At 44.1% G+C, this 12,683-nt stretch overlaps 1 protein-coding gene across 1 annotated transcript in view; it reads left to right on the forward strand.

Annotated features, from left to right (window-relative positions):
* The window catches only part of ADRBK2 (adrenergic, beta, receptor kinase 2), a 211,931-nt gene that overhangs the window by 29,307 nt on the left and 169,941 nt on the right, over positions 1-12,683 (forward strand). Inside the window, exon 2 of the mRNA XM_006869187.1 lies at positions 2,619-2,695. Coding sequence (XP_006869249.1) covers positions 2,619-2,695 — 77 coding nt within the window. The remainder of the gene's footprint in view (positions 1-2,618; positions 2,696-12,683) is intronic.

Here is a 12,683-nt window from a genome sequence, read left to right on the forward strand (position 1 = left end):
TCATGGGCATGTAGGTTGTTTCCACTGTTTGGTTATTGTAAGTAGTACTGAAGTGATAGCATAGTGGTTACAAATTGGGCTGCGAACCTCAAGGTCAGCAGTTCGAAACTACCAGCTGTTCCGTGGGAGAAAGATGAGGCCTTCTGCTCCCATAAAGATTTACAGCCTCGGAAACCCTGTACAGGGTTGCTGAGTCGGAACCGACTCCACGGCACATAACAACAACAACAACAACAACTGCAGTGATACTGGTGTACACAGCTCTTTCTGAGTCTCTGATTTCATTTTTTTTTTTTTGAGTATATACCTAAGAGTGAAATTTCTTGGTGGGTTAATGTGCTGAGATGCAAAGTTGGTTTGAACTGCAAGGTCCGCTCCTCAGAAATCCTATACAGGGTTACTATGTGTTGGAACCGACTCCACGGAACTTAACAGCAATAACATGGCAGTTCTGGACTCCTGGTGTGGCGCTCTAGGATCAGCACTGGACTGGGAACCACAAGGTCGACAGTTCAAACCCACCAGCTGCTCCTCAGAAATCCTATACACAGGATCGCTATGAGTTTGAACTGAGTTGATGGCATGTAACAGTAGCAACAGCAACATGGTAGTTCTATTTTTAGTGTGTTGACGAGTCACCATGCTGTCTTCTACAATGGCTGTACCATTTTATATTTCCATCAGCAGTGGATAAGATTTCCAATTTACCTACTTCCTGCTAACATTTATTTTCTGTTTTGTATTTAACATCTTAGCCATCCTCACTCACTTACAGTCATTGAGTCGATTCCTTCTCAGTAGAGACTCCGTATAGGATTTCTGTGGCGGTACATCTTCTTGGAGGCAGAAAGCCTGATTCGCTGAGGAGTGACTGGTGGCTTTGAACTGCTGACCTTGTAGTTAGAGTCGAGTGCCTATCCTACAGAGCTCCTACTAGCCATCCTAGTAGGAGTGAAATGGTATCTCACTGTGGTTCTGATTCACATGTCTCTGATGTTTGGTGTGTTCGGTGGCCATTTGAACGTCCTCTTTGGTGAAATGTAGATTCAAATCCTTTGTCCATTTTATGACTGGGTTATTATTTTTTGTTGTTCTTAAGTTGTCATAGTTTTATATATATTTTGGTGATTCGATTCTTGTCAGATACGAAAGTAAGTAAAAACATACTGCTATAAAATCATAGAAACCTTTATTTAAAATATCAAAATGTGAGGCTGTGGTTTCTTGGGATAAAGCACTGAACTGCAAGGTCAGTTAGAACCACAAGGTTGGTGGTTCAAACTCACCAGCCACTCCTTGTAAACCGTATTCAGGGTTGCTATGAGTTGGAACTGACCAGATGGCACTTAACAACAAGGTCTTTACACTTCTGAAAGCGGTGTTTCTATCTCCCTTAAGCCTTCCCTGTTTCTGGTGTGGTGCTGGACTGCTTATAAGTTACTGACTGGAAAATGTCTTTCCAAAGACATTTTCCCAGTCAGCAACTTGTCTTTTTACTTTCTCGGTAAAAATTTTTTTAATGAACAGAAGCTTTAATTTTTATGAGATCCTCATTCTTTATTTTGCCATTTGTGCTTTTGTCACTATCTGACTAGTAGATAATCCGTTGTTGAAAACAGGACTTGACAACATTGCCTGTTCTTCTTCTGTTAAGAATGTTATGGTTTTAGTTTAGCTATTTAGTTCCTTAATCCATTATGAATTTGTGTTTGTGTCTAGTGTGAGGTAGGGATCCTGCCTCATTTTCCTGCATGTGGAAATCCAGCTTCCCCAGTCCCTTAAGTCAGTTTTCACCGTTGAATCTCTGACATGTAAGGTTGCCCTCAGTCACAGGCTGAGGGTTTGAGTGGATCATGCCACCCCTGGCCTACCCAGCCATCTCATGCAGTCCTGGGTGCCTGACAGAGGAGTCTCTCAGATACAGAGTAGCCTGGGAGAGCCAGAACTCGACAGGGCTGCCTTATTTTTCTGGGTCCCACCAGTTTTCTGCCTTTGACTGGGTACAATCTTACCACTTTCTTATCATCTCTGTTAGTGGACTTTACTTTAGTTTTTCTTCTCAGTCAGGTTTCAGTCTTTTCTGCCTTCTGGCTTTCCTAGGTTTTACTGTAGCTTATGTGTTTTGCAAGGAGCTCTGGTAGCATAGTGGTTATGAATTGGGCTGCTAATCTCACGGTCAGCAGTTTGAAACTACCAGCTGTTCCGCAGGAGAAAGATGAGGCTTTCTGCTCCCGTAAAGATTTACAGCCTTGGAAATTCTGTACAGGGTTGCTATGAGTCGGAACCGACTTCACGGCACATAACCACCACCACCAATATGTTTTGCATAGAGTTCCTGGGTGGTCTAAACTCCTAATGTTCTTGGCTGCTAACTGAAAGGTTGGAGGTTTGAGACCACCCAGAGGTGGCTTGGAAGAAAGGCCTGGTGGTGTGCCTGTGAAAAGCAGCCATTGAAAACCCTCCAGGGCACCGTTGAACTCTGATACCCATGGAGCTGCCCAGAGTTGGAATTGACTTGACTCAGTCATGCTTTTCTTTACTGGATGTTTTTCCTTCCAGGCTGAGTTCAATACAGTAATAGTGTTGAAATTGAGTAATGTGCCACTTTTGTCTTTCAGTATCCGGAGCGTAATGCAGAAGTATCTTGAGGAGAGAAGGGAAATAACCTTTGACAAGATTTTCAATCAGAAAATTGGTAAGTCCCACTCATCCCGTTGGCACTCTGTCATTTCCGTAGGATGCCTGGTTACATGGCAGTAATGTATACATGCAGGCCCTGATACTTTCTATAAGGAACTCTGGTGGTGTAAGGAGTTAAGTACTGGGATGCTAACCACAGGCTTGGAGGTTCAAACCCACCAGGCTCTCCAGGGGAGAAAGATGAGACTGTCTGCTCCTGAAAAGGTGGACGTTCTCTGAAACCCTCTGGAGCAGGTCTGTGCAGTCCTACAGGGTCGTTGTATGTCAGAATCAACTTGATGGTGGTGGGTTTGGTTTCTGGTTTTTTTTGTGTGTGTGATTCCCAGCTAAGGGTGGAATGAAGGAAATATTACTTAGTTACCAAGATCTGTAAAGACTCTTCGTATTCTTAGCAATCTAGCTTGTGCGTAAACATTGGGAAAACAGGCAAGTTGGGCTCTGTTTTAAGGCAGTTTGGAGGGTGGCCAAAATGACAGGATTGTAGACATAATTACCAAAAGGAGTGCCTCTTGATGTGGCCCCTTGCCATCAGCTAACATGATGTGTTGCCCTCCTTTTAGATATGAGCATTCTCAGCGCCCACAGCTTCTCCTACAGCTGTTTTCTTGTCTGTGGTCACAAAAACCTGGTGTGTATCTGCAGAAACAGGGTTCCACTCTTCTGGTCGAGTGAGGCTGGGGTGCTCCGTCTCATCCCTGCCCACACATTTATAGGTTTTGCATGCAGCTCTTTTAAAAAAATTCTTCATTGTGAATCAGGTGAAGGTTTACAGAGCAGATCAGTTTTCCATTCTACAGTTTATACATGTCTTATTGATTGCCATCCCTGCCATGCAGCGTCAGTTATCCCACTTTCTCCCTGTGTTTCCTTCTCTCCTTTTATACTAACCCTTCTGAGCTTTGTCCTTGGGTCAGTGCTGCTCCTTTGATCTCCTATGGTTGATGATTCTAAGGAAGCCATCCCTCCCTTGTATTACTGCGTGCACAGAACTCTTAACGAGCAGGACATCGACAGTTGTTCTTATTCATGTGACTCTATGTGTAGAATCTCTTCTTAGCAGGCCACGAGGACCGCTCTCTGTTGCATAAGAAGGGGCTTCAAAAAGTTCGTAGAGAAATGCAATGAAAAGATTATGGAAATGTTCTCTAAACTGTTTGAAGCCCCCTTATATGTATATCTGTAGGTATGGAGGGATCGACATGTCCCTGATCACAGTCCAGCTGGTGTGACCAGCACTGGCTGCGGTCTGTGCAGGTATGTTGCATGTAGGGATGCCCTGTTGTTGTTGTCAGTTGCTGTAGAGTTCATTTTGACTCATTGCGATCCCATGTGACAGATTAGATTTGCCCTTATGAGATTTTCTAGGATGCTATCGTTAAGAGAGTCGAACGCCAGGTTTTTTCTCCCATGGAGCCTACTGGTGGGTTTGAATTGCTGAATAGTCAAGTGCTTGACTGTTGTGTCATGAGGGCTCTGCAGTTCCCCTGAAGTCACTGGAAGGGGGATCTGTGAGGAGCGCTCAGGGAATATGTTAGTGTAGAATCTGGGAGCCAACAAGGCAGTGAGAGACTGTGTTCCCACCTGCTGGCAGAGCACTTCTTGTTGTCCAGAAATACCGTCAACCACACTAGTGGACTTCAGAGAGTTCATGGACAAATTCCACTGCCTTGTAATTCCACTTTTCCAAGTACAGTTTGAAGTTCCCCCACCTTCATATTTTGTTCTCAGCCAGGGTAGGATCCATTATGTGGCCTTCCATCTCAACCATATTGTCATTCCGTCCACTGTGGACGGGTAACCCCAGGGCTTTGATGTGAACCCGGCAGAGCTGAATATAAGAAAACAGCATCCTCCCGTCCTTCTTTTGTGCCTTGCCTGCCTCCCAGCATTACTCAGAAAGCTTGCTGAGGAACTCTGCAGCCTCATGTTTAAATTATCTTATTGCTGGAGGAAATGACTTTACGAACATTCCCAGGCATTAGAGCCTTATTACTGTTCTCCAGAACTCTGTTTCTGTATGTAATTCTGTTTGGCTGATGAATAGATGGAGATGAGTGGATCCTGTGGTGACAGTGCTGGATCATCCCTTTCACATACAGACACTGGGGGCGAGGGGGTGAGGTGTGTGCAGACACTGAGAGGTGAAGCGACCTGCCCTGCTTCCCACGTCTCCTTCCTTTCTACTGTGAGAATTCGTGAACTATTACTGGAAAGGAGACAGTGAGTGTAGAATGAAATGTGGAGGGATAAGAACCAGATCGCTTTTTTTAGGAACACAACCAAAATCCACTGCCGTCAAGTCAATTCCAACTCGTAGCATCCCTGTAGGACAGAGAACTGCTCCATATGGTGTCTGAGTCTGTAAGTCTTTGCAGGATCAGACTGCCTCGTTTTTCTCTTGCAGAGTGGCTGGTGGGTTTTAGACTGCCTACCCTTCAGTTTCTCTGCTATTCATAAGGTTTTCAGTGACAAATCTGCTGCACAAGACCTTTTTAAAGTGTTGAAGAGCAAAGATGTCTGCTTGAAGACTAAGGCGTGCCTGACCCAAGCCATGGTGTTTTCAATAACCTCATATGCATGCAAAAGCTGAACAGTGAATAAGGAAGACCATAGAAGAATTGATGCTTTTGACTTACGGTGTTGGAGGAGGATATTGAAAATGCCATGGGCTGCCAAAAGAACCAACAGATCCATGTAGGAAGAAGTGCAGCCAGAGTGCTCCTTGGAGGCCAAGATGGCCAAACTTTGTCTCTCATACTATGGACATATTGTCAGGAGGGACCAGTCGCTGGAGAAGGATATCATGTTTGGCAAGGTGGAAGGGAAGGTCAGAGAAAAAGAGGAAAACCCCCAACGAGATGGACTGGCCAAGTGGCAGCATCAATGGACAAAAGCGTGGCAACAATAGTGAGGTTAGCCCAGGATTGGGCTGTGTTTCGTTCTGCTGTGCATAAGGTCACTACCGACTTGATGGCCCTAACAACAACCCTTCAGTTAGCAACCCAAAGCTTAATCTGCAGTGCCACCAGGGTTCACATTTCAGGATGCTAGAAGTCCAAATTCAGGGTGTGTCTCTAGGGGAAAGTCCATTTTTGTGTATTTCAACTTCTAGCAGTTGCAGGAATTCTTAGCATTCCAGGTCTTGTAGATGCATCTTCTGATTTTTTTTTTTTTTTTTGTGTGTGTGTGTATGTGTATCTGCCTTCATGGGGCATTTGCCTCCCATGTGTATCTCTGTGTCTGTTCTGGTCTTTGTATAACTCATAAGTGACTAGGTTTGAGGGGGGCCATACAATTCTGGCATGCACTAATTAACATAACAAAAGAAGACCCTGCATGTCTTTTCATTTTGCCCTTAAAAAAGAGAAAATTGTAAGTGTTGGACTGCAAAGTTGGTTTGATCCACAAGCTGCTGCTTGGGTCAGGACCGACTTGACGGCACTTAAAGGCAACAATAAACTTAACAAGAAAGGATAACTGTATTTTGAAGGGAAAGAGAGAAGGAATTATTTATTTACTAAAATTTTTAAAATTTCATTTTTTACACCTTTATTGAGATGTAAACCATGAAGTTCACCCAGTGGAAGTACAGAGGGGTGCAGTAGATTTCAGTTTATTCAGAGTTGTGTAGCCATCACCACTATCTCAGTTTAGATTAGGATCTTCAATGCTCCTTTTCCCCTGCTTACCCAGTCACCAAAACCCACAAGCATTTGTACACAAATAACACGCTCCTTCTAAATTTGTCTGTCCACTGGCCCCTCTCCCCTGAGAGGTAACACCACTATGCCAAGTTTTTTTTTTTCTTTTACATGTTGCTGTAAACATTAGCATACTGTGCTTATGAAAATATCTCCCAGGGGCAGGAGGGAGCGGTTGTCAAACATGAATAGATGGCAGGGTTATTTGCATACAAGTGCAGTAATCTGTTTACTATCTCTGTGGCTTGACCTATTCTGGACATTTCACAGGAATGGGATCATACCAGCAGCCTCTTGTGACTGGCTTCTTCCTATCAGCCTGTCTTTCAGTTCCATCTACTTTTTAACTAGCTGATAGACATTTAGGTGCTTCCCACTTTTAGGCTGTCATGAACAATGCTGTGGTGAAAAGAAAGTCTTTGCATTTGTTGTTTGAACAAGTGATTCTTTATTATTAAGATATAACTGGTAGACTTGTACACCAATGTTATTGTAGCAGTATTCACAACAGCCAAAGGCGAAAACAATCTGCATTCCCATTAACAGATGACCCAACAAACACAATGTGGTATATACATACAGTGGAATACTGCTCAGTCAGTTGCTGTTGTTAAGTGCCATCTAGTCGGTTCCAACCCATAGCGACCCTGTATAGGGTTTCCGAGGAGCGACTGATGAGCTTGAACCATCGACCTTGCAGTTCAAATGGCTTGCAGTCTGGCGCATTAACCACAGTGCCACACCAGGACTCAGTCAGTAGGAGAAATGAAATTTTGATACATGCTACAGTATGGGTGGAGTATGAAGACATCATGCTGAGTGACATAAGTCAATTACAAAGGACAAATATTGTATGTCCTCTCTTATAAAAACAGACAAGAAAAGGCAAATGTGTAAAGAATAATATTAATTAGTGGTAACCAGGGATAAGAGGGAGGGGGGAAAATGGGTTAATGATGGAAAAACCCCATTGTTAAGGATAGGGTTGTATAGTTTATTACTGTAATTGCTGTCAATAAGTTGTATAGCAGTATATTTACAACAACAATAAAAAACAATAGTTGTTGAGACGGTTTATGCACAATCAAAACCTCGTGGGATTTGCTTTCTTGGTTTAGAGATTTAGGGTCATGGTTTCATGGGACATCGCCGTTAATTTATTGCGTTGGGTCTTCAAAGCTTGCAAATGGTCATTCAAAGCACAACAGTTGGTTTGTATCCCACATGGAGCAACAGTGGAAGGAGCAGAATCAGGACTAGCAGAAGGATATGGAATGTGTGGCTAATTGTCTCCTTTGTCAGGAGACCAAAAGAACTGGATGGTGCCTAGTAAACATTTTACTGAATGTTTTGCTCCATGATTCTATACAAGAATGCTGATCAAAGGGGGGAAGAGGCAAAACAGAATATAAAATTATAAAACTTCTTGGAGCCATGAAAGTTAGATGAACCTCTGAATCTTCTACCCTGAGATAACCTTTAAACCTTACATGAAACAATATCCCCTGAAGTCTTCTTAACACTCAACAATAGTTTAGCCGAACTATTGAAAATGGAGCCTGGTGTGGCGCTATAAGATAAGCAGCGGACTGCTAACCACAAGATCAGCGGTTCATACCCACCACCTTTTCCTTGGAAACCCTATACAGTCAGGGTCACTATGAATTTGAACCGACTCAACAGCACTTAACAGCAACAACTATTTTTAAAAGGTCTAATTGGCCCAGGATCAGATATTGTTTCGTTCTGCTGTGCATGGGGTCGCTATGAGTCGGTTCCGACTCGATGGCACCTGACAACAACACCTTAAGCATTATGCTCTTTTAAGAACTGTATGGGATTAAATTGATAGCGACTCTCAAGATTAGATAGGAACTTTAGGGGGCAGTGAGTTTATGTTACCTGTGGAGGAACAACTCAGACAAACAGGGTGAGGATGGTTGCAAAGCTAAGAGTGTAATCAATGCCACTGAATTACATATGTAGAAAATGTTGAATTGGTGTGTATTCTGCTGTGTGTAGTCTCAAAAAAAAAAAAAAAAGAAACTGGTTGTTGTTGTTAAGTGCCATCTTGTTGGTTCTGACTCACAGCGGCCCTGTATAGGGTTTCTGAGGAGCAGCTGGTGGGTTTGAACTGCTGACCTTGTAGTTAGCAGTTCAGTACTTATCCTACAGTGCCATTATTCCTTAGCTTGAATTTTCACCGAGATCTGTTTCAGTGGGCACGGACTGTGTGTGGGAGTTTTCTATGAACTATTTGAAGCCACTTTGTATGTCTGGTTTCCCTGTGTCCTGCACGTGTCTTCCTCTCCTTTCCTTTTCATCTTATTCTCCTGTTCTGGCTGGAATTGGGGACCAGGGAGAAGCGGCAGTGGGTCCTGGTGGGAGTCACTTTGTCTGACTCGCCAGTTCTTCTCTGACCTCCTGTTTCCGCCTGCCCCTTCCCTCCGGGTCTCCTTTTCTGTCTGCTCACCTGCCCGTTCAAGGATGGACTCTGTGTCACTGCCTGGCTCTTCCCTGAACGCTCTCCTTCCTCCTGTCAGCTTTTCTGCCGCTGACTGGATTCTCTTTTTCCTTCTCTCCTGCTGCCTAGTGATGCCTCTTCTTTCTCCCCATTCCTCCCAGCTTCCCCCATGGGCATGTTTGTCACAGGGTGGAGGACTGCCCCTCTATGCGTGCTACATAGGAGTGAGTGTGTTTTGTGATATGAAGAATGTAGAAATCTATCATTCACTTGGCATCTGAGACGTGGCTGAGCTGATAATCTGGTTAGCAGACCTGCCATCGACACCCCAATATGGCTGCTAGTTCATGAGTTTCCACATCTAAAGAAGGGGGCATGATAGTAGTACCTACTCCATGTAGTAAGGAGCTCTGGTAGCGTAGTGGTTATGAATCGGGCTGTGAACCGCAAGGTCAGCAGTTCAAAACTACCAGTTTCCGCGGGAGAAAGATGAGGCTTTCTGTTCTCGTAAAGATTTACAGCCTCGGAAACCCTGTGCAGGGTCTCTATGAGTCGGAACCGACTCCACGGCACATAACAACAACTACAACAACTCCATGTAGTAGCTGTAGTGAGAAGTCAGCAGAAATGGGGTGCACAGCCCTTAACACAGGGGCTGTTTCATTCACTGAAAGAGCTTAAATGAAGTTGCTTATTATGAACATTTTCAATCATAGTCATTATGTGCCGTGGAGTTGGTTCTGACTCATAGCGACCCTGTATAGGGTTTCCAAGGCTATAAATCTTCACAGGAGCAGAAAGTCTCATCTTTCTTCCACGGAGAAACTGGTGGATGTGAATTGCTGACTCTGAGCTTAGCAGCCAAATGTATAACCATTATGTTACCAGGGCTCCTTATACTCAAATATTGTTGTCATTGTCAAATGCTGTCAAATTGGTTCCGACTCATAGCAACCCTGTGTAGCGTTTTCCGAGGAGCAGCTGGTGGGTTTGAACCAACGACCTTGCAGTGCAAACCGACCTTGTGGTGAGTGATTATCTTATAGTGCCACAGCAGGACTCTATACTAAAACGTAGTCTAGAATAATGAATCTCTCTAGAGAGACAGGAGGAGTCCTGGTGAGCAGTGGGTTAAGCATTGGGCTGCCAAATGAAAGGTCTGTAATTCGAACCTGAGGCAGTCTGCTTCCATAAAGATAACTGCCTATAGGGCAATTCTACTCTGTCCTACAGGGTTCTTATGAATGGGAATCAATGGCAAAGGGTTTGGTTTGGTATATAGACAGTCCATCTGTGTGTCTTACTATGGTGGCTTGCAGTGTCACTGTGATGCTGGAAACTATGCCATCTGTATGTCAAATATCAGCAAGGTAGACATATTTCAGCAGAGCTTCTAGACTAGGCAGCCTAGGAAGACAGTCCTGACGATCTGGTTCTAAAAATTAACCTTCGAAAACCTTATGGATCCCAGTAGTGCTGGACATTTGATGACTCCCTAGATGGGCAAGCACTGAAATAAATGCACGGTGACTGTAACAGTGTGCCCGAGCATACCATCAATGCCACTGAATTATATATGTACAAAATGTTGAATTGGTGTATATTCTGCTGTGTGTAGTCTCAAAAAAAAAGATAACTGGTTGCTGCAAGTGCCATTGAGTTGGTTGTTGTTAAGGGCCGTCTGACTCACAGTGACCCTGTATAGGGTCTGGAGATGGTTCAGGACTAAGCAAGGGTTCCTTTTTGTTTGTTTATTTGTCTTGTTTTATTTTAATTGTAAAGGTATAAGAATGAAGCTTTAATATATCTTGTGATGATTTGGGCTGACGTCTGATCCCTTTCCACATTGCTCCTGGTTTAATAGACTATCTTTTTTTTTTTTTTTCTTTAAAGTTTTTATTGTGAACTGTGTGGTAGTTTACATGGGTTAACATTAGCTTTACAGTCATCATTTCATTTCATTGCAATGATTACATTCCCCTCCATGGATCATCAAACAAGCCCCTCTCCATCCCTGAGTCTAGAATGCCCAGCTGCGCCATCTTTTCACATCATCATCTCTGCCTCCATCTCTGGCATAGGGTCCTACTATACTACGTCTCTGCTTCTCTGGGTAGGGTCCCGCACTTCTCTCCTCTCCCTTGATGGTCCCAAGGTCCTCTGCTCCTGGACTGTAAAATCAACCACTCCCCTTCTTTGTTACAAAACGTCTACCTTTACGTTTCCAACCCTCACAGTCAGTCCTGATAACAATTATTCATTATTGTACTGCAAGAATCTTATCCCCATCTCCTTTCTTCAGCCCTGCCCAGACAGATTGGAGACCACTCAGTGGAGAGTCTACCTTCCCCCACGCCCTCTGGAACTAGGCTCCCTCTTGAAAGCTTGTAAACCAGTCACTTCTTGCCTTTGTAGCCCACCACCCCCATGTTGGGTATTCAATGTCTAAGTTGCCTATCCCTGTCAACCCTGTGTACAGAAGAGGTGGGAATGATCCTCGCTGTAAAGATTTGGTCCCTCTTTTGAGCTACTATATCCATAAGTATAGGTCATGTTCATCATATTGTAGCAGGTTAGTCTTTTTTTCCCTCTTCTTTCTTCTAGTCGAGTTCTGATCATCCAGCCGTTGAAGCCAGGTCAAGTGGGTACTATCTGCAAGTATAGGTGTTCTTGTGCATCTTCCGTCACTTCATATCAACTGGCCGCTTCATTCTCCACTCTAGTCCTCTGTGGCCCTGTCACTGTCTCTAAGCCCAGGAGTTCCCAGGTCTTGCCATACTGTTGACCAATCAGGTCTCAACCCGGGTTCATAGGAGTCTATTGAATGTGGTCGGGCTTAGTTCACAACTTCATTGCTGTTTCCCCCCACCCCCACCCCCACTTTCCCTTATTGGTGACCAGCGTGGTCAGCAGCAAGATCACATGCCTGCTTACATATTCCCCTTGAGTCTTACTCTTGGAAGGTGGTTTCCTCTGAGGGGACCCGGCCATTTGCCTTGATGGCTCCCTGGTGAACAGCTTGCTTGTTCTTGTAGTAGTCTGTCAGACTATTGTTACTGTTTTTGATTCTTCCTGCCGGTCTTTCTTTCAGGAAATATCTTCTATTCTTCTAGCTGCTCCAGGCTGGTCTGCTTGTCTTTTCAAGTGGAAATGTCCCACCTCAGAAGATTCTGGATGGGGTTCAGGATCCACCTATAGTCTTATGCAATGCAGAGACTCCACAGGAAGCCTCCTTCACTGGGAAAGTTGTAGACCCATTTTAGATATTCCTATCAGTTGTAGGCTGAAGATGGCTTTCTATGGTGATGTTTCTGGCTATTCTGTTTACTCCGCCTCAAGTGTCTATTTTACAGTGGTAGGCAAGGGAAACCAAGATTCAAAAGACAGCCATTAACATTATTCCCCTCTTTTACCCATTCAAACCATGACTCAATCCCTGTATCCCAGAGCCCTGTTGTACCAAAGTTGGCATACATCATTATTTACCTCTGTCCCACTTAACCCATGTAATCCTGCCTAACTGTTCTCCAATCTACCTTGTTCTTCCATTCCCCTACCCCTTTTTATTTATTGCTCCCTCCCAGCACCCAAGCTATCCTGTGTCTATTACCTACCCTGTGCTCCACCTTCCCCTCCCTTTCCTTATCCCACCCCATACATCCTGGTAACCAGCAAATAATTTTTCCCCCCTTTTAGTGTGGGTCTTTTTCTTAGTCTTTTACAATAATGGTCCTATGCAGTATTTCTCCTTTTGTGACTGACTAATTTCATTCAGCATAATGTCATCAAGGTTCATCCATGTTAAGCAGTGGCTTGCA

Source organism: Chrysochloris asiatica, unplaced genomic scaffold, assembly GCF_000296735.1.
Source record: "Chrysochloris asiatica unplaced genomic scaffold, ChrAsi1.0 scaffold00128, whole genome shotgun sequence".
Taxonomy (NCBI): Eukaryota; Metazoa; Chordata; class Mammalia; order Afrosoricida; family Chrysochloridae; genus Chrysochloris; species Chrysochloris asiatica.